This window comes from Salvia hispanica, chromosome 2, assembly GCF_023119035.1.
Source record: "Salvia hispanica cultivar TCC Black 2014 chromosome 2, UniMelb_Shisp_WGS_1.0, whole genome shotgun sequence".
NCBI classification, from domain to species: domain Eukaryota; kingdom Viridiplantae; phylum Streptophyta; class Magnoliopsida; order Lamiales; family Lamiaceae; genus Salvia; species Salvia hispanica.
This window is the reverse complement of record NC_062966.1, coordinates 32,386,769-32,408,763: the sequence shown is the minus strand read 5'-3', so window position 1 is coordinate 32,408,763 and position 21,995 is coordinate 32,386,769. Positions and strand designations below refer to the sequence as shown.

At 36.3% G+C, this 21,995-nt stretch overlaps 5 protein-coding genes across 7 annotated transcripts; 2 read left to right on the top strand and 3 right to left on the bottom strand.

The window, feature by feature from the left end:
• Positions 1 to 2,698: 2,698 nt before the first annotated feature.
• On the top strand, positions 2,699 to 4,655 carry LOC125204493. 3 transcript variants are annotated; one of them, XM_048103163.1, is made up of 5 exons: positions 2,699 to 2,899; positions 3,184 to 3,696; positions 3,859 to 4,021; positions 4,104 to 4,172; positions 4,309 to 4,655. In XM_048103163.1, the coding sequence occupies exons 2-4, from the start codon at positions 3,243 to 3,245 to the stop codon at positions 4,156 to 4,158; spliced, it is 672 nt and encodes a 223-aa protein (XP_047959120.1). In that variant the 5' UTR covers positions 2,699 to 2,899; positions 3,184 to 3,242; the 3' UTR covers positions 4,159 to 4,172; positions 4,309 to 4,655. The 3 variants fall into 3 exon arrangements, with proteins under 3 accessions (XP_047959120.1, XP_047959119.1, XP_047959117.1); XM_048103162.1 differs by having other exon boundaries at positions 3,105 to 3,696; XM_048103160.1 differs by having other exon boundaries at positions 3,098 to 3,696.
• A 1,706-nt stretch (positions 4,656 to 6,361) lies between these two features.
• On the bottom strand, positions 6,362 to 6,892 carry LOC125206819 (cell wall / vacuolar inhibitor of fructosidase 1-like). Its single transcript, XM_048106042.1, has one exon. The coding sequence runs from the start codon at positions 6,890 to 6,892 to the stop codon at positions 6,362 to 6,364; it is 531 nt and encodes a 176-aa protein (XP_047961999.1).
• A 4,196-nt stretch (positions 6,893 to 11,088) lies between these two features.
• LOC125206027 (acidic leucine-rich nuclear phosphoprotein 32-related protein 1-like) lies at positions 11,089 to 12,888 on the top strand. The gene is made up of 2 exons (XM_048105293.1): positions 11,089 to 11,564; positions 12,397 to 12,888. The coding sequence occupies exons 1-2, from the start codon at positions 11,268 to 11,270 to the stop codon at positions 12,628 to 12,630; spliced, it is 531 nt and encodes a 176-aa protein (XP_047961250.1). The 5' UTR covers positions 11,089 to 11,267; the 3' UTR covers positions 12,631 to 12,888.
• A 49-nt stretch (positions 12,889 to 12,937) lies between these two features.
• LOC125206028 (desiccation-related protein PCC13-62-like) lies at positions 12,938 to 14,063 on the bottom strand. The gene is made up of 3 exons (XM_048105294.1): positions 13,762 to 14,063; positions 13,467 to 13,692; positions 12,938 to 13,398 (listed from the first exon to the last, which is right to left on the bottom strand). Exons 1-3 carry the CDS (start codon positions 14,061 to 14,063, stop codon positions 13,027 to 13,029), a joined length of 900 nt encoding a protein of 299 aa, XP_047961251.1. The 3' UTR covers positions 12,938 to 13,026.
• A 3,521-nt stretch (positions 14,064 to 17,584) lies between these two features.
• LOC125205864 (alkaline/neutral invertase A, mitochondrial-like) lies at positions 17,585 to 20,716 on the bottom strand. The gene is made up of 6 exons (XM_048105026.1): positions 19,567 to 20,716; positions 19,259 to 19,424; positions 18,829 to 19,040; positions 18,263 to 18,756; positions 18,140 to 18,188; positions 17,585 to 18,059 (listed from the first exon to the last, which is right to left on the bottom strand). The coding sequence occupies exons 1-6, from the start codon at positions 20,371 to 20,373 to the stop codon at positions 17,745 to 17,747; spliced, it is 2,043 nt and encodes a 680-aa protein (XP_047960983.1). The 5' UTR covers positions 20,374 to 20,716; the 3' UTR covers positions 17,585 to 17,744.
• Positions 20,717 to 21,995: the final 1,279 nt, after the last annotated feature.

The following is a 21,995-nucleotide window of genomic DNA, read 5'->3' as shown; positions in this document are numbered from 1 at the left end:
ATTTTTAATTTTTAATTAAAAGAAAAAAACATAATTGAATTAGAAGACTGAAAAATGACAAAAGGAAAAATGTCAATATAGAATGGGCCTTAGTTGTATATATCTCATTTATAGAAATGGCCCATTTGGCTTCCTACCTACAAAGCATTAATATTCGTGGTATCACTTTTTTAAAAATAATTTCTTTATATTTAAAAACTTTTGATATTGCAGTTGACTAGATGTGTAACTGTAGAAAATTATCCAATTGCATTTGATTGACTATTTTACATTTTTACTGCACACACACATTTGAAAACCGACATGTTTACCAATTACCCCATTTAATAAGAAAATCTTAAAAACGATTATGACTTTTACTAGATTAATTAATGAAATAAACTAGAAGAGCATAATGCAGTCTTCTCTCTTCTTCTTTTTTGTTGGCATATTCCTTTCTTCAATTCCTGAAGCTAAAAAAATTCCAAAACCATTATTTAATCACTGAATCACAAAGAGTAGAAAAACAGAAGGAAGTTGTCGGTGGAGATATTATTTTAGAAACTAAAACAATAAAAAACTAAAAACACGAGGCAAACAAACCTTGTTTTGAGCTCCACCAGCTAATGCAGGGGTCGCTTTCAAATTCAAAAACTCCAATTCCAAGTGAAAGATACGAATCTTGCAATTATTTCTGTGAATAAAATAATTCGCAATATTATCAGAAAAAAATCTGCAGTTTCCTTGTTGGTTACCCTCTGCCCCCCAAATCCTCGTGCGCTTATCTTCATTTGTCTCTTGCATTTACGCCCTCTCTCTCACACACATGCACACACTATTTCAAAATTTCAAATCATTTTCTATGTACCCCATATATTAAGGCCTGTTTAATAATGTGGTTGTGATATGATTGGAGCAACTTATAGATGTCTGTCTTCGTAAAACTCGAACGAGTCACTTTGGCACAATATGACTCGGCCGAGTCAGTCATATGAATATGAGATCTGCAAATCTTACACATAAACTTGTCTTTTCATGGTAATTGGTAAATCTTTTCCCTATATTGGATGGGTATTGTATAGCTTGAATTCTTTTACAATCTATGGTTTAGATGGCTCTTAGAGAGGATAAACTAAATCAGTGATCATAGTCCTTTTGATGACCAATAGAATTTCATTTTGTGAGTATTATGAATTTATCCTTTATTGTTGTGTTATTTCGGTAACAAAAATTTCTTATTTATATAGAGTATGAGATATGCGATCAAATCAATAAGTTCTATAAAAAATCAAAACAAATCTTTGGATCTTGTGATATAATCGTTAGATTAATGTCACATGTCATGTAATAATGTAGATTGTGTAGTCTAATAATGTAGCACGGCGAATAATGTAACGCGTTTTAGTCTAATAATGCAGATTATGTTCCAATAATGTAGCTCGGCTAATAATGTAACACTTTTATTATAATAATATAATTTGTATATTATTATCACAATCATCCAATACAAAAGTCCAAAGCTGAGATTTGCTTTGATTTTTTGACAGAATTTCACGTATTGACCATATATAAGAGATTATATTGGTACTTTTAACTTTATTTATGCAATAGCTGGTTTGTCCATTTACAATCACTTTTTATAAATAAGTGATTATTAGGATATCATCTTGTCTTATGTATTAAAATAAAATAGAGTAAGAAAATGAAAAAAGGAAATAAAATTAAATAATTGGGAGAGATATAAATGAGGAAAGTAGAAGATACGGGAGAGAAACAATAAATTAAGAGAGATGATAAAAAAAAAGTGAAAAAGAGAAAGAAAAAAAAAGTCTATAAGACCTAGTTTACTCTTCTAAAACAAGGAAAATGGTCAAAATTAAAATAGAAAACAAAAATGATAAAATAAATAAGAAAATAAAAATAAAACAACTATGTATGTAGGGCACACGCGACGATCCGTCACCACGAGTACACACGCTGGGCGTGCATGCATCGTACCGGCACATAAGTTGGGTTGGGGAGCCAAATAGAGAAAATTTGTTTGAAATTGATTGGGTTGGGGAGCCACATAGGGCCATTCACACACACACTACAGTGCTTCCCTTTGAAGCAATTTGCTTCCTCCATTACTCATGTTTGCCCAACTAATTGACCCACATTGGTGCTTCCCTAAAATTTTGGGGAACTTTCTCGATCAACCATAGCATGAGTGCCATTTAGAGTTTAATGGTGTCAAAACAAAAATGAAATGCTAGTATCTATATATTTCTTATATAAAAAATAGTTTTATAATTCTATTTCTATTTGCCCGTCAAAATTAGTCTCATGGAGTATTAAAATTTGAAAGTTGTTATTAATATCTTACCCAATTTTTTTTTTCTTCAACTTTTTACATTTTTATTTTTTACCTGATACTTTACTAATTTCATATTTAACCTTACCGACCACAAATAAACTATTTTTGGATATTTAGTAGACGAAGGGAGTAATATTTTATGAATACTCTTTTTCTTGTTTCGATTTATTTCATCAAAATTAATTAATTTTTATTTAACAATAACATCATTTCAAAGTTTTTTTTTATTATATTTCTGTTATATTTATAGTATTAAAATTAAAATTTGTGTCGTAAGTCTCAAATTATGAGGCAGGAGGGAGTATTACAAGTAAGATCCGCATATGCATTTAGCAGCAACTATATTAATGATGCCAGTTGTGGTCATTAGTATCTCAAACAACTTTGCAGCAAATAAAATTTGAATCTTGGTTATAAATTTCCTCTCGTGGTCAGCACTAGTTACAGAGAGAGGGCATAAAAATTGGATCTTGACAACTATATTTCGTTTTCCGTTCAATTTTTTCGGCGACATTTTCATGGTTATGCTTCTTTGGATCTGGGTTTTCTTGGTTTATCCAAAAGGTACTTCCCCTTTTTCAGTTTTATATTAGCACCCCATCATCATAAAGCATTTGGTTTATGCTGCTTGTTAATGGATTCTTTTTCAACAAAAAAAAAAAAAACATTACTTTGTTGTGTGTTCTGTAGCTGGCCTCCACAATTTTATGATTCTTTCTTTGCTAATATAGCTTTTCTCTTTTGCTTGATTTCTGTATTAAGCAAACAGGGATTTTGGGTGAAAATTTATGGGCTTAAGTGAAGAGAATTGCTTCTGACACACTGATTTAATAGCATTTTTGGCTTAGGAATTCACTGCCACTGAGTGGTAAAAATTGGGAAGAAAGAGTAGAAAGTGATTGTATCTATGAAAGAAAGGGAAATTGTGATTAATATTGAGAATTGTATGGAAAGTATGAATCAAGAAGGTGGGGTTTCTCCCAATTCAGAGGTGTGTGGTATGCCTATGAGTGTTGATGCATTAGCCAATGGTGAAAACTCATTAAGCCCTTTGAGAAATGCTATGGATGCTGGTGGGGTTTCTCCGAATTCAGAGGGGAAAACGAGGAAGGAGAGGCGCTCGACGATGAGTGCCAAGAAGCCTCCTCGGCCTCCCAGAGATTTGTCGTTGGACGCTGCTGATCAGAAGCTGATCAAGGAGATATCCGAGCTTCTTATGATGAAACGTGCTAGGATCGAACGGATCAAGGCGTTGAAGAAGGCGAAGGCAGCAAAAGGGGTGTCTTCGTCAGCTTCCTCTGCTGGCAACTTGATAGCTATGCTCTTCACACTTCTGTTCTGCATTGTCATCATTTTCCAAGGTAATATTCTTTGTTCATTAGTTTTTGAGGTCTTGTGATGTTTTATCCTTCATTTTTGGCCTATTTATAACATTAGCCTTGTTTCTTGATAGTCACATTGAAATGAAAAGATAAGCCTATGATTAAACACAGTTTTGAAGTTTGGACATGGTGTTTGATTAGGGTGCCATCCTTGGGGGAATTTTACAAGGAACAGCTCAGGCGTAGGCGACCCTATTTCACCAATGTCGGATGGAGCGACAGAGGGCAACGTTCTTGCCCTTAAGGAAACACAAAATTTGTCTAGCGGTAGTGTGCACATGTCGTATGAAGTTGGATCCCCAAAGTATGTTCTTGCTCCGTTCCCTTATCTAAGTATTACTCGCGTAGAAACAACACCGTAATCGTTTTCACTATTGCTTTTGCAGTCTACTGGTTCGTGGCTCAGATAATAAGGCCGAAGGTGGAAGAGCCATCCATTGATACGACTGTTTCTGGTAAACATCGTGACACTGCACATACGCTTTCTAGATCAAAGTTAATCGGGTCTTGCATATTAGTAGTAGTTAGTCTTTTGTAGCTAGATGTTTAGTTGTTATGCTCTTAATGATAGGTTTTTTCTAATTGATTTAGGGCATTGATCGCGTCCAGTCCAACATTGAGATTATACGATGCTAGGTGTGCGAGAGCGCATCAGGGTACATAATGCAGTGTGCGCGCGTGCACGCTGGTTTACGTGTAGCTAGGTAATATTACCTGGCTAACATCAAGGGAAGGCCAGGGTTGTGTGTTGAGGGATTTTGTCTGATTTCTGGGATAACTGCTTCTGGCATTAAGGAATTCCATGTGCTTAGATCCAGGAAATAAGCTATGTACATTTATGTATGTCTTATACTTTAATTAGTAATTACTGTAATTGTTGCCATGAAAATAAATACTAGTACTAATAAGATTTCAGCAGTGTTGACTTGCTTTATTTATGATGTCTGACTACTTAGCTTATGCATATAATTAAAGGCACATGGGTTGAGAGCTAAATTTAATTTTGAAGATTATGATGCTGGTGTGGCAAATTTGACCACGTTGTTTGTATGTCATCTCCCATACTCCCACCCACCAATTTTGGTGCCTTTTAAACTTACTTATAGCGTGTTATAATTTTTGAAGTGATTTTTAGTTCTAGTATCTGTCTTTTACGCAATTTAAATGATTTTTAAATAACAACATAAATATTATGAACACAAATTTAAACGCGTCACTACAAAAAATAAAAATTACATGTGATTATTAAATGCGAACATAAATACGAATGAGTTACAAATTGAGACCTACTTAAGCGGCCCAAAACCACTCAAAAACACGAAACTTGGGCCCAAAATTTGCAGCTACTGATTTCTAGTAAAAAAAAGAGGAGTTTTGCCAAATAATAGTACTACTATAATTTATGTAATAAATAGTATATAAAAAATCTATTAATTCATAGTATAAATTAGGTTTTGTTATATGTAAATATATAAGAACCTATAAAATTAAATATACATTATACAAGAGTCTATAGAAATAAAACGTTAAAGTACGTAAATTTAAGAATGTGCTTTGCCTGAAATAACTACACAGTTATAAATGTAGGCAATTACTAGGCATGATGATGAAATCATTAGTGGTTGTGTTTTCTGAATTACATACTAATACTCCAGATATAGAAATGTTAGTTAGGCTTGTAGACATGGGCCAAAAACAGCTTTAATTCGTCACCCAAGATATATATGGATCACTAGTTCAGTTCACTTTTGCAATACACGAGAGAAAAAAAGTAGAAAAAACACAAATTTTAAAGTAGGAGTACTTATTAGTGATTTAGTTCTCCTTGTAACATAGTACTACTAGTTACTAAATTTCTCTAAATGATCATATACATCCATAGAGAAAAACGGCCGCACGTGACCAATATTTAGGTCCATACATAAAACGCCATCACTTGATTCTTCAATCCCAAAAAGATAGAGAACAAATACAAATTCAGGAGAAACAATAGAAAAATCTGTGCATCCACGATAGTGGACTAGCACGCAGACTAGCAGCTAGTCCGAATGCTAGTCCATTATTATGGGCGGCGAGCGGGTGACGGACATCTCAAGAGGATGAGAGGTCGTCCGTCGTAAAAGACGGACGTCTGTATCCTTGTCCGTGCGCTCGTCCGCTATTGTGGATTGGCGATGGATAAGAGGTAGGACGTCCCATTTATTTTATTTTATTTAAATTTTTTTTATTTATACTCAATATTTACAATTTATTGTACTTCATTTTTATGTATTTGATAAATACCAACAATTAAAATGAATTAATCATATTTTTTATTTTATTTTATTGACTAGGGCGTCGGCTAATCATATTGCTAGTCCACTATTGTGCAATGAATGTCCTAATAATGTAGAAGTGAGGTGGGAAGTTCTAGTAACGTGACAGAAAGTGTTTTTTGGAAAGTCTAGTGCTAGTTCGTGGAAAAGTCCTTCCTACCTATTATGGATGCTCTAAACTAATACATCTAACTAAATCGATCAACAAACACATAAAAATTCACTTATTTATTCATTTAAGTTTGTAGTTTAGGAGAGGAATTCCTAGTCCCCACCCCAATTTTGGACATACACATACACACATAGTAAATGAGAATAATAAAATACTATCAAAGTAAATTCCTAATAATGCCCCTGGCCACCGCCGCCACGTCAGCGATGTACTGGTTCTCCGCCGTGAACGGCGACGGCGTCGGGATCTTCCCAAACGCCTTCTCGCACATGACGGCCTCGTTCTTGGTATCCGCCATGGCGTTCTCGGCGAACTTGGGGTTGCCCCAGGTGGTCTGCTCGGCGACGGGGATGTTGCCGACCATGACGGCGTTGTAGTAGGAGCGGCACTTGGTGAGCGCCGGCTGCATCTTCTCCTCCCCGGACTTCTGGAGCTTCTCGATCTGGACGATGATGGCCTCGGTCTTGCGCTTGATCTCGGCGACGGTGATGAGGGCGAGGTCCTGCAGCGGGGCGGTGGTGCAGTTGGGGTCGGCGCGGATGACCTTGATGCAGAGGGCGTAGTCGGGGGTGTTGGTGCACGTCGTCTCGATCAGCTGATCGTCCTTCCGCCGCCCGCGCGCGTCCGAGGTTTGGATCAGCATCGCGGCGGCGAGGACCGCCACCGCAATGGATATTGCTAATTTCATTTTTGTTTTCTTGAGTTTGGATTTTTTGGAGGATTGATTGGTGAACAAAAGGTGGCGCACTGAGGCTTCTTATATAGGTGTATGATTGAAGTGATGAGATTTTAAAAACTTATAGGCTTTATTTTATTAATATGAAATAGGAGTATCTATTTTCGGCATATATATAATTTTATGTATGCTTATTTTTCCAAGTTAGACAATAAAAAGGATAAAATTAAAGATAATGTGTCATTTTTAGTAAAATAATTATTTTAGTGAAACGGATAGAGTATTTATTGCATTATACGGAGTAAATAGCGAGATAGAGAGAATAAAATAGTAATTAATAGATAATTTTTTTTGTTGAAAATGGAAATCGATACTTATAGTGGGACAGTAAAAAAGAAAAAGAAATCAATAATCATTTGACGAGGAAGTAGGATTTTAAATTTTTTACACTCCAAAATTAGGGATGTCAATCGGGTTGGTCCACCGGGTTTCGGGCCCACGCTATTCGAGTTGCGGGTCAATCGGGTGCGGGTTAATCGGGTTGTGATTTCTTTCGGATTATAAAAGTTCAACCCTAACCATAAAATGTTGAGTTTCGGGCTAGCCCATCGGGTTGATACCGATAATATTAACATGTGATCAATCCAATAAATAATGATGAAAAATAGTTATATTCATAAAATACAAAATATTAATTATGATAAATTTGATATATATATATATGCTTAAACTCAATCAAAAATATGATCAAATACTAATACTTGAGATATTTCGTGAAATTTTAATGCATGTTGTAGAAATTTAAATATATTTTTTTTGTGAATTTGAAGTTTATAATTTATACTATTAAAATATTAAAAGTTATTTTTTTTAGTTATTTATATTATAAAATTAATCAATAAAATATCAAATTAGGAGTAAAAAATAGAATAATAGAAATTTTATTGGGTTTTTGGACCAGCCCATCGGGTCTAGCCCTAACGGGTTGCAGGTTAATCGGGTGCGGGATAATAGGGTTTTAATTTTATCGGGCTATAAATTTCTGGCCCTAACCCTATAGATTTGGTGGGCTATTCGGGCCAGACATCGTGCTGCGGGCTACACTGACATCCCTATCCAAAATAGTAAGTAGTACAACTTCTGAATTTTCTGTCTAGTCTTTTTTGTCGCGACATTTAATGATACAGAGTACTACGTAGGGGTGTGATCAATTGTTAACTTTCTTAAGTTGCTAACTTGCTAACTCATCAACGCAATGTATTAAAAATATCAACACGGTGACATTAAAATGTCAACACATGATTTTGTTGAACTTCATTATAATGTGTTGATATTATGTGTTGACATTTTAATGTTACCGTGTTGACATTTTTAATACTCTGCATTGATGAGTTAGCAGAGTTAGCAACTTAAATAGTTAGCAATACAATGCACCCCGTACTGCATATATCAGGTTTTTTTTTTTTTACATTCTTATGGAGTATTTGAAGTGTTATTGCTTCTTATTAAATTTTTTGGAATTCATATTTATTTCAAACTACTGTAGTTTTCTAATGTGAAATGGAGAAGAAATAAATTGATATTGTTGTTAAATGGATGTGCGCATACGACTAGACATTAAAGGTTGCCTTTCTCATCTTTAATCATATAAAGGCTACTTAAATAATTGAGCATTTGATTGATTTTTATCCCGAAGGCTATAAATATTACTAGTTTACTACTACTATTTATAATTCGGATATGATTGTCATATTCGTAACACTTGTTCAAAACTCATCCCACGTTGGTAACAAAGTAATTAAAAACAATAGTATCTTTTAATACCATATATAACTGATAGTAATTCAAAAATAAAGTTGCACCTAAAACTAGTTAAAAAAAACTAATTGAAATTGGAAAAATGTCGCTTATGATGGAATTATAATTAATAGTAATCCATTAGAATATGATCATGGTGTGATCAATTTGTTTCTAACTCATATTGCAGTAGTTTTTGATTTAATGTAAACAGGTCCAAACATTTATTTAGTTTTTATTACAATTATATGACTTCTTTTAAACTATAGAAATTGGAAAAAACAAAACAAAACATCTATGTGCATGTGAAAAGGTTGCTTTCTCAATTATTACCATTTCAGAACAATTTGATAGTTTGAAAATTAATATGAACATTTTTGTGATTATATATTACCACTTTAAAAGGAGTACCAATTTAACGTGCGTGCGGTGTTATTCAATCTATGAATTTTAACATAGACTATATATGTGTGGCAGAAAATGATGAGGATTAGCAAATTTGATAATTTTTGATACATATTCTATCCATTCAAGGAAACTAGATAGGTATATATTGTTAAATATTAACTCCCTTTTGATTTTAATTGAATGATATTTAGGTTGCTTTTTTAGGTTTACATCTAATTAAGTATCTAATTTTGAAACGTGGCTTTTGTGTTAAGCTAATTGAATTTTCGTTACTAATCGTGCTCTTTGAGTACCCTAATATTGATTAGACGTGCAAATATAATTAAATTTGGCCTTTTTCATGAAAATTCATACAAAATAAAATTTGAGACAATATTTACAAAACAAAGACGAGGTGCTATATTTTGTGATTTATTTTAGTAGACGATTGGTTAATTAGTTACATGAAAATTCTCATGTAATTACCTAAAAATTAGCGTATTTAGAGTATGAGGGTGTCGGTAGTTAGGTTTGGGGAGGGTTTATGCATGAGTGTGTAAGTTGAGTCCTATACTATTAAGTTGATATCAAGTCTAAAATTGAAATTTATAAGATAAAATCACGAGTAAAACAAGCTTAATAGTTAGGTAGCGAACTACCATACAAGCTCATGAGTCAATATAATCAATGTTGATCTTCATTTTAACTAGTTTAAGCACCCAAATTTTTATTAATACATGAGTCGGTTCGTCTATTTTTCCTCTTACTTCGACGACTAGAAAAAAATATTTACAATTAATGTTGATATTCTTAATTATGTTCATTATTCTGAGACTACACCGATTATTAAATTTAAAAATTTTATTTATTTATTTACTTGCTTCTATAAATAACATAAAATAGAAAAATACTTATAAAATTGGAGAGTAGTTTAACAAAAGAAATAAAGTAATGGCATAATTTGGGTTCGTAATAGAGGTATGGAGTTGTAGACTTGTAGTACAATCTGAGGTTTGAGTGGAAACTTAATAAAATAGGTCGTTATGCAATGAAATCACATTCTATGAAAAAAATCATTTCCCAAAATGTTAAAGTTTGCGTGCAAAATAAAACTTAGAAACAAATAACATATTAACACGTGGCTATATATATTAGTGTCACCATATTGTTTGATTGATTCAACTTTACGGAAAGATAGGATAGGTATGGAAGTACCGATAAACTTATTAATGTTGGGCATGCATAATGCGACTATGTGCCAGCTTTCAAGTTGTTACTTTTCAATTTTTATTTTTGTTTTTGATTTTGTGTGGAAGAAACTTATTATGAAGTTACTAACTTACTATCATGAAACTAATGGCATACATAATTCATAATAGTATTTGATTGATCAGTGTAATTTTATATTGTCATGAGTTGAGTATTGTCTATCAAAACTTAAAAAAGACAAATCCCTCACCTTAGTTATGAATCTTATCTTAGTTTATTAATCATACCATTTCTTTCTGAAATTGTCAAAGAAAACTACCGAATTTACACAATTTCTGAATAATTTAATAATTTTTAAAATAATTAATTATATCTTAGTTTTCTAATTTTTTTCAATTGCCTCATAAACTTATATCAATACTCAGTAATTTAAATGACATTCTAATTACTCACATCTTTAATTTTATACATGTATACGCCACGTAAAATATTCAAACACCTAGCACGCTAAATTTTTTGTTATAAGATAATGAAGAATTTTTGATGGTTTTATCATTTATTTACCTACCTACAAAAATCATAAATAGTGGAATACTATTTACGAATTATTTAGCTGAGATATGAAAAGGCCCAAAGTTTAATCGTTTCATTTTGTTGGGCCGTATAATCTCTTATTGAGCCCAATCAGGCATAACCTAGATACCATCACGTGCGACTCACATGACAAAGAGGAGAGGAATATTAGCGCGCCGCGCTTGTAAAAAACCACAAGAAGAACCGTTCGGCCCATTTCCCACCGTCGATAGCTATCCACGTCAGCGATCCATGTGCTTCTTCTAGAATAGACGGTCCAGATCAATCCTCCTCCCCCAACCCCATCACCCCTGTGAGCAAGCCTCTTTCCCCTGTTTCGCCTCTTTCTTCCCACTCTTTTTTTCTTCGTAATTTTTTTTTCAAAAAAAAAGGAAAAATCAATTAGCTTCTTCTGAAAAGTATGGCGGTTTTCGAAGAGGAGAAGGTCTTTGAGGAGGAAGTCGACGGCGAGGAAGACGTCGACGACGACGAAGAAGAGGGGGAGGAGGAGGGTGACGATGATGAGGAGGAAGTGTTGAACAGCAGCGGCGGCGGCGGCAGGTCTGCGGCGGCGCCTATCGACGTAGAAGACGATGATGATGAAGACGGAGAAGGCGAAGACGACGAAGGCGATGACGACGACGACGATGATGACGATGACGACGACGATGACGAGGATGAAGATGATGAAGAAGAAGTCGAAGGAGATGAAGAAGAGGTAAATTAATTATTTCGTCGTTTATGAGTAGCAATATGTTTGTTGTTGATATGTTTGGCGAAACGAACTAGATCTGTGATTTTGACTGATTTTCATCTATTTAGTGCGTCTTTGAACTGATATTTGTTAGAATTTGAACTTTTTTTTAGTTTTTTCTCTGTTCGTGTGGATTTCCTTTATTATTTTTTGATTTAAAGCGTATCTGGACCACTATCTCTGGAATTTTATCTCTTGTAGCACAATTATATATGCAGTTACTGATTTGTGGATTAAGGCTTGGTAGATCTGTGGATTAAGGCTTGGTAGGTTAATATACTTGTTTTTGGAGAACATAGTTGGATTATAGCACAATTTTTTGTGCAGTTGCTGATTTGTGGATTTAGGTTTGGTAATTGAATATACTTGTTTTTTAAAACATAGTTGGATCTGCCTCATGATTGTGGAAATATTCTGGAGTAATTAAGATAAGCATTATAGATCCCTAGTAGTAGATCTAGATCTCCTGCATATCTCCATAATCATAGAGGGAATATTAGGGGAAACCTCCAAAAAAATTCAACCAAAAGGGATCAAATTAGCTATTGAGTAATTATATATTTTGCTTCACCTTCTTTTAATTGTTGTGTATGGCCAACTCAGTGGACCTATGCATTGATCTTGTTTGTGTGTGTTCGGGGCTAATTTAATTTGCTTTCCTGGTGACGGTATATCTTGCTCTGTTTTGATTTGTAGTATAGTATTTGTTTTGTTGGTGATAAAACAACTGGTGTAATCACCTGTTGTTGGTCTTGTTCTTGTTACAAGACTTTTAACAAGTTTTTGTTGGTGATAGGGTGATCTGGGCACGGAATATCTCGTGAGACCAGTTGGCCGTGCTGAGGATGAGGAAGATGCAAGTGACTTCGAGCCACAAGAGAATGGGGAGGAGGATTTTGACGAGGAAGAAGATGACGAGGATGATGAGGGAAAAGCAGAGGTGCCACCCAAGAGAAAACGTTCAGGCAAGGATGATCCCGATGATAGCGATGATGGGGGAGAGGATGATGAGAGGCCATCCAAGCGGTAGTGGTGCAGCCTCCTCAGATTTCCATCAGTCTACACAACACATAGCTGTAGTTGGTTCGATCATATCTCGGTCATTTCTGTATTATGTTGGCAACACATCTTAGGATTTTTATAAGCTGTTTCGAGACAGTTTGAAAACTTTACTGGTTAGCTTTATGTGAGCTATACTAGTACTATTAGCTTAGAGTAGTTTCTTCTTGCACCCTTGAAGTTTTAATTGGATATTCACTAATTATCGAATGGTTCCTATTTTATGTAATTCTTCCCAATTTACTCGAGCATTCATATTATCATTTAATACGTATACGAACTTGGAAACTAGATCAAGTATTTATTGCTATTAGTTTTAGACATTATCGATACAGGTGGTTGTAAAATAAGGACCTAAACTTGGAAACTAGATCAAGTATGATTTGGCTATGTTGCCAGAAGCCCCTTTGGGATAGAATCCACCCGGGTGCGTCTCCTTTCCACTTGCGTAAACGATTCTTAGTATTTCTTCAGGTGTCCGGTCATAAGCTAAAGAGTTTTTGTCGCCTGCCAGCACGTTGCCAGCAATTCTGCCTTCGGCTCCTTCTGCAGGTCTGACAATTAGGCCTTCATCTTTGGTACCGTTCTTCCCAAGCTTGTCTCGGAGGTTTGAAATCTTGTCGGTAAGCTCTGCTACTGTGAAACGGTAGGGGTGGACTTTGGATTTTGCACGTTCGTACAGCAGTGCTCTGATGACGGCATCTTGGCCCGACTCCACTCCTAGTAGCCCCGCCACCAGCTGCAAAATCAAATTTCCATCAGATCATATGCTAGAGTAGTATGTTATGAATGAGAGATTGATGGTACCTTTTTGGAAGTGGAGCTTTTGAGTTTGGGATTTGCTCCGACATAGCCGGTGAGTCCAACGTAGGGGATGAGATATGATGCAAGAAGATAGTTGATGTCAGAGGCATAGGGATCAAATGGGGGCTGTAGAGTTTTCCCGACTGCAGTGTTGATCACTGTTGCGAATGATGCTGCGCTTAGGTTTAGAAGTGGCCTCGGGAATCCGGGGACGGTCTCCTGGATCGCCCTGCAAAAACCCCGCGTTAAGTTGGTGGAATTCAAACTCGTGATCTTTTAATAATACGAAAAACCAAACCTGAGGTGTCCGAATTCTTGGAAAGCGAACTGAGCGATGATGTCTTTGATGAGAGGGCTGAGTTTAGCCTTCTTTACGCCGAGGGGCTTGGGGCCGCCTTTGGTGAGGTTAGGCTCGAAGTGGTCGATGCCGCGGCCGAGGGCGCCCCATGCGAAGAAGTCGGCTTCCAAGTACTCGAGATTGAGGGGGAACTCCAGTAGATCGACGTCGGACTTTGGGAGTCCTTCGCCGAACGAGATGGGGAGGAGGAGGAGGAAGAGGAAGAGGGTGATTAATGCAGTAGTTGGGAAGGGGAATGCCATGACGTTGTATAAGTGTGTTGTGTGTTGTTGCATGCGTACTTATAGGATGGTCATCTATGAATTCCGAAAACACTTGTCCACGCCAAGATTGAGTCAAGGCTTCTGGATTTCTTTATGATACAAGTTTGCGATTCTAGAATTAATTTAATTAAACTCAAATAGAAGCAAATATTTTCTACTATTACCATATCTAAAGATATTTTCAATTTATTTACTTTTTTAAATTACTTTTTCAGTTATACATATATTTCATCTCTTCTATAAAATAAACAAACTAGTTTTATCATTTGAATCATCCTCTAAAATTGAAAATTTCAACATATAATAATCTTACGTAGTACTCCTTTCGTCCCCCATTAAGAGTCACACTTTTCCATTAATGTGGGACCCATTTCAGTCCCACATAATTTCGTCCCCCATTATTCCTAATTAGGAGTCACACTTCATTTTTACCATTAGTAAGTAGGTCTCACATTCTACTAACTCAATTCACTCACGTTTTATTATAAAACCAATATAAAAAATGGGTCCCACATTCCACTAACTTTTTCAACCAACTTTTCTTTACATTTCTTAAAACCCGTGCCCGGTCAAAGAGTGACTCCTAATAGGGGACGGAGGGAGTAGTATATAATTTATAATATGGACCCCACAAATTACAAACACTTCTTCTATTAGGTCATCCGCATCCCTGTCTCTTATACGTCTCTTAACCGTCTCATCTCTTAACTATTCATGACCCCACTATACTTTTCAGCTCATCCTTAACTAAGAGACAACACCTGCATCCTTCCATCTCTTAACTACTCCCTCCGTCCCGGATAATTTGAGTCACTTTGACCGGGCATGGGTTTTAAGAATTGTAATGAAAAGTGAGTTGAAAAAGTTAGTGGAATGTGGGTCCTATCTTTATATATTATTTTGATAATAAAATGTGAGTAGGAATGGGTTAGTGGAATATGGGGTCCACTACCAAAAATAGTAAAAGTAAAGTGGGACAAATTATGTGGGACTGACCGAAATGGAAGACTGGGACGAATTATCTGGGACGGAGGGAGTATCTCTTAACCATCTCTTAACTTTTCATTCAATTTCATTTTTTATTTTTATTTTCAACAAATTCAATTAATAAAAACACACTTCATTAAATAAAATAAAAATTACAATTTAAAAGCCTAAAAAAAAATACATAATTTAAAATCCTAAAAAATAAAAAAATACATAATTAAAATACTCTAAATTAAACTATAAAAACTACTCCGCCGGCGAATCATCATCCCCCGAAGTCGGCGGTGCACCCAAGTTAGATCGATCCCCTATACCAAGTTGAGCTTTCATATACTCAATTCCGTCCATATGGGATGAAACTTGGGCAGGGGTCATTCTTGAAAGGTCAGCCATCGTGGCGACCAGGTACATGGACATTAGGGTGTTCGAGCCCTCGCCCGCCTGGCTTGATTCGCCGCGGCCCCTCCCTCTCCCTCTCCCCCTCGCTCTCGCCGCCTTCGCCGCCTTAGTCCCTTGCGGCCGACGCCGTGAACCGGAAGAAGACCCCCTGCATCATCGGTTGGCGTGCCCTCACGTGAGGTGTTGCCTTCCCCGCCATCACTAAACGAGTAGTGGCCACGCGCCGTGTGCTTCGTGCATTTCGAGCCTGACTCGACACCGCCAGCCCATCTTTCAAGGTGGTGGACTTGCGACCAAACATCGACAAACTTGAAATCTTTACCGATGTCGTCTTTGAAGACCCGCACGCCGCTCTCAGAATGTCGGCTCCACCGGCTCCGCTCTGATAATTCGCCTCTTCTGCCCTGTATATCGCGCAAAATTTTTTGACATCTTTGTCGCATCGGTCCCAATGACTGCGGAGCATCTTCACGTCGCGTCGAACGAGTTCAAGTCGAACCCGCCGGAGCGCCGCCGCTGGAGTTTCCATCGCCGGACATTTTTTTAACAATTTGAGAGAAAAGAATAGATGAGTGAAGTGAATGGAAGAGGAATGAGAGTAGTGTTTGTGTGTAAAATGGTGAATGGGGTATGAAGTATATTTATAGAATAATAAAAGGAAAGAAAGAATTTTTTTTTTAAAAAAAATCGACCGTTTGTTCCAATGGTCATTTGACCGTTTTTTTTATTAAATTCGAATTTTTCGAATTTATAAAAAAAAATTATTACTTCATAATTCCGACGCCCACTCGCGGCCCAGCGAGTGGGCGTCACGCCATCATCCAGCGAGCGCCACGTGGGGCGCGTGCGTCGTCTCGCCAGCTCGAGGCCGGCCTCGCCGTCCCGCGTCGCGCGACGAGATGTCTCGTCTCGTCGAGACGAGACGAGCGTCGCAACGCTGTCTCAATGCTGTTTCGTCTCGTCGAGACGAGACCGAGACAGCATCGCGTCTGCGATGCGGATGCCCTTATTTTTTCACTTTCTCTCTCTTATTTTACGAATTGTACATTAAAATTCGTGTCATTTACAATTTAGTCTATTTTTTTTAGGACGGAGGGAGTATATTTCATCGAAATTGTACTGCTACTATGCTAAATTTCGAAATAGTACTAGTATATTTTTAGTTTTTATTGTACAGAGTATAAGTTAAGTAGATAATACTATTATTAACCCATTATTAAAACATGCAAATCAATTAATTGACACAATTAGTTAAGTAAAGCTAATTAATTAATCTTATTAGTCTTATAAGTTATAACCCATTAAAATAATGCCACTTTGTCATTAGCCAGTTAAATTATCGCCATTTAATATCAATAAACACATTTAGTACTTAAACCTCAAGTTATGCCAAACCCTATCAATGTCATTAAACCCACTTAGAATTTAAACCAAATAACGTCTACATCCATTAAATTAACGCCGCATCTACACATAAAATAAATTAACGCCATATTTATTTCAACCATTTATACAAAAAAAAAAACTTAAACTCATTAACTACAACATGATTTAGCGGCAGATACTGTCGTGATTCTCTTAAAATAAAAGTGCAATTACTTGTCCAAGATGCTTTAATTTATGGTTATGTATTCCAAAAATAAAAGACATCCAACAATACTAAAAGTCTAAAAACACTCAACTATCTAGTAAATATCTGATGTTTCTAAGATTTAAGAAAGTGACGTTTAATTAGTATGGAAAAAGGAGAAAAAATAAAGTATAAAAATATAGAAGATGTTAAAGAAAGAGATTTAAATATTGATTTTTACTTGAAAATTGAGATTTGGTCTATTTTCTTACCTTCCGATGCTCGATTTTACAACGTATGCCACATATTGGCCACACATCAGAAACAGTACTATAATTCATCCAGAAGTTTTGAAAGTAATCAAATAAGACAAGGCTAGGATTTAAAAAGAGACAAAAACAACAAAATCTTCAGAAAAGTTTTTAATTATTTATCCAATGTTATGCATATTAATTATTGGGCCAATAATTGAATTATTTTTTGTGTTCTTACAAAACTCGAGAGATGAATACTCCTAATAGTATCAAGTTTGTAATCAACGAGATTCTAATAAAATCAAAGTCATATTTGAATGTTGGATTTATAAGGTGAATTACATAAAAGTTGCTGAGGCTAATGAGTTGGATGCACATCATGTTAGTGTAACAAACTCATCAAAGATAAACATATGCTTAGCTTAAAACAACGGTGAGACTAATCCATGACTACTGAGATCTAGCAGCAAGACGATAACAGTTTCTTCTCCCAGTTTTGAGGCCACACACACACTTCTCAAGCACCTCGTAATCCTCGTTCCAAAACAGCATCGAAGCCATCTCCGGATTCCTCAGAAGCATCTTCGATGTCAGGTATCCCGCAATCGTCCACGTCTGCTGCAGCCGTGCTTGCTTCCCGGTGAACCTCCCCTGCTTCGTGTCGTAATATTCCGGCCATGAATCGCCCGGAAGCCTTTGCTCAGCCACCGCCACCGCCTTCCTGGCTAACTCCGGCCTTCCCATCTTGATGCACGCCAACGTGAACTGCAATGCAAAACGACCGCAACCCTATCAGCCTAAGCAAAAATAAAAACGACTTACTATGTCGTTAGAAAATATCGCACCTGCCACGTGAGCGTAGGCCACGATCCGCCATTGTGATACGACCATGGGCTGCACAGACAGTAAATTGATCAGACTTTGAACTAGTAGATTTTGGTATTTGATTCTTTCTGGTATACACTTACGTATTCTTGGGGTCGCCTCCAGTGATGATGCGCCACTCGTCGTGCTCAAGAGCAGGATAGCATATCTTGAGAGGCATTTCTGCCACAAGATCATCCCATTTCTCCTCAATCAGATTCAATATACCTTCGCTTTGTTTGTCGGTGCTCAACGATGAAATGACGGACCAGAGATTTCCGAGTGTGAAAAACCTGAAATCCATATGAGCCGGCTGGAGATTGCCGCACAAATATCCTCCACTGTCCGGGATCCAGTCCACAAGCCAGCCGGGTATTTGCTCAGGATAGATGTTGAACTTGTTGACGGCCTCACTGGAGTACTCTTCGGTCTTGTAACGGTGAATCTCGTTGATTTTCTTAAGGTCAACCCAGTAGTACTCCCTCACATGAAATGAAAGAGCACTGAGTCTGTTGTTGATGGCCACAACGAGGTTCTTGGTCGTATCATTGACTGTCAGCATCTCACGGGAGCAACGCAAAGCAGAATAGAATAACGCCTACAAGTCCAAACAAAGACAAATAAATTTACAGCAAAGTGAGATGAAAATGTGGCACAATCAGTTACTCACTTGGATCTCGAGTGGATGGCCGTGAATACCCATTCTTCGGTCAATCATGCAGGAACCATCAGTGACCAAGAGGGTGGGAAACATGTCAAAACCGTCGGTTAAGCACAAATTCAGAATCAATCTGATCCCAGTCTGCACATCTACTCTCTCTTGCAACGAGTAGTCACCAGTGATTTTCCCGTAGGATCTCAATAAAATGATCCACCATAATCCTGTTCAAGTTACATAAAAATGACATAAGATAAGCTAACAAAGCTCTTCACCACAAAACATGCATATAAATGCTTAAAACAAGTTATTATCAAACAACAAAAACTATGTCGAACCATATGTTCAAAGACACAAAGATGAGAAGCAGGCTGCTTTGATTCAAAAACAGCTATGTTAATAACATAGAGAGCAAGAAAAATACTATGTAAATAAGCCATACCAGAATCTACAGGTGCAACACGTCCAATAGCCGATTCACCAAAATCCGGATCTAATAAATCCTCGAACTCTCCATCTCGCCCATCAAGAGGCACATTTCTAACTTTAAAACTAGCTGGCATCAACCCTTGCCCAGGGCTGTAGCAATCCACAGTTTTCTCCCAGCTCTAATTAAATATAAAAATGCAAATCCAAATTAGATAATTCAATAAGGCATTGTAACAGCTACCACGTCTGACTACTAATAAGAAACTCATATGTCTAAATATGCCAAAATCTCAAGAACTTGTGAAACGTATATCTGCTCACCTGTAATTGCAGCGTGTGGAGCAAGAAGTTCTTTACTATTTCCCCCTCTCCATTAAGCAAGAACGCAAGAGCTGAGGGAACAAAGTCACGAATAAAGACTTGGTCGTAATTAAGCGGCTGCTTATCAGCCGGATCAGTGGCAGCTACGGTTCCCACAGGGCTTCCACAGTAATTCACGATCGCTCCTCTGAGCAATTCCCAAGCCTCCTTCTCTACCTCGGAAACATGTATCCCAAGGGCTGGTTCTGAAACCTCTGCCTCACTAAACCGGTTGGTATCTCCAAATGTACCGTCATTAACCTTGACCTCATCGACTTTACCCTTTTCTTCATCTTTCCCAAACAAATCTTGACTCTCCTCAATCCTCTCAATTATCAGGGGCTTCACATTGAAACCCCCTTGAATGTATATATTTTCAAAGCTATTTTCGGGCAGACGGGATCCAACAGAGTTCGAATTATTCCTAATATTCGATGCTACATTTGCAATTACACTTCTAAAACTACCGTTCTTCTTCACCCGATCAGCTAAAAAAACCTTAGACTGACCCCAATTTGAACCGGAACCACCAAAAACTCTCCGGTTCGAGTCAATGACTCTCCTAAATCCTAATATCTTCCTATTATGAGAACAATTAGCTTTGATTGAAGAATAATAGAGCTTCAATTGTGATTTCGACAAATTATATTCACAGGAATGACCACGCTCTAGAAGTGAACTTCCAAAAATAGACGATTTTTTTCCAAGAATCAATATATTACTACAAGGCTTCATACTTGAAACCCCAAGACAACCCCCAGAGTTCATTTCTCTTGATTTTTCGTCAAATAATCAATATTTTCAGCTCGTTCAAAATCAAGATCGATTTTTTCACCTAAAGACTTGAACTTTACACCCTTTTTCTATGGTCTCAATAAACTTTAATATGCTATTGAGATTTAAAAGAAGGAATGGTATTACACTACACTATAAATATATACACTTGTGTTAATTTAGAAAATATAATTAATTAACAGAAACTAGAAACTGATCTATGTAGATATTAACAATTTGCAAAGTGAAAAAGAAAGAAAGACTGAAAAAATGAAATGTATTTGAGACTTACAGTTGGGCTTTATGAGGAGAATGTAGCAGAAGTTTTGGAAGTTGGAGCTGAGAAAGGGGAGGGTGGAGGGGTTTATATAGGGAGAGCAAGTGGGAAGGTGCATCGAATTGTTGCGTATGCTTTCAACCAAAAAAAATGGATAAGCAAAGTCGAATTTCCATTTTTGCCCTCAACTTGCGGTTTTGGTTTTTTCTCTTGTGATGTGTGTGGATTATGCAAGTTGTGAAAAAGATATTTATGGTAAGATATTATAGGAAAAAATACACACGTGTTCGATTAATTGAAATGTGATTTTCCCATCCGGAAATTGGCAACTGAGTCATGATTTACTTTCATATAAATTGATCATAGTTGAGGTACGATCGTATCAGTTATATAGTCTCATTAAAGAAAAAATATCAAAGTTCTATAAAAGTAGCCTCGTCGAAAAAATTGATAACAATTTATTAAAGATAGTCTCGCCGGAAAAAAGTGGTAACATAGCTTTGTTGGAAACTTCATCATAATTAGTCACGATAAAACCTCATCGAAAACTGGACCATAATAGGACTAGTTAAATATGAAGGGCAGTATTGGGATTTAGCAAGAAAAGTTGAAATTGTCGGTTCTGACAAGCAACATAAAAAATGTGAGGAAACAGAAACAGTTACTTTTGAAAATATTGTAAAAACGTGTAAAGAATAGTCATCTCAATTGGGCTGTTGGAATATTATCAGCATTCTAGATCATGGCCCAAAACTAGCATATTTTGTTCGTACTTTGAAACTCTCGAGTGGGCCTTCGTGAAAACTTATTTTTTATTTTAAGCCCAAATACATTCCATTAATTCCAAGATGGGTCCAAACATCATTGGGCCCATAAATAATGTGAATAAAGTTGAGGAGAGCCCAAAAGATCCAGATCCAGTATATATACGAACAATGAAAAGATGACAATTACAAAAAACATGAATTAGGAATAGAAATAAAGCTTCAAATATTGAAAAAAAAAACTAGAAATTCTGAAATTTGACTACCTAATAGATATAATAAGATTTATAAATACATAATTATATACTCCTACAAGAGAATTGCATGTGACGTCCATGTTGTGTGAGGAATCACAAATCTCGTTAATAACAACTAAACTCGCACAATTTGACAATCCTACTTAGAATCCACTATTTACATTATAATAATAATAATAATAATAATTATTATTATTATAAGAGTTAGATAAATAACATATTATTTCGAGAAGAATTGCATATGACAATCACTTATTTGATAGAACAATTTTATAGTAGAAAAGTCACATAGTTTGAATTTCATCAACATACCAAAAT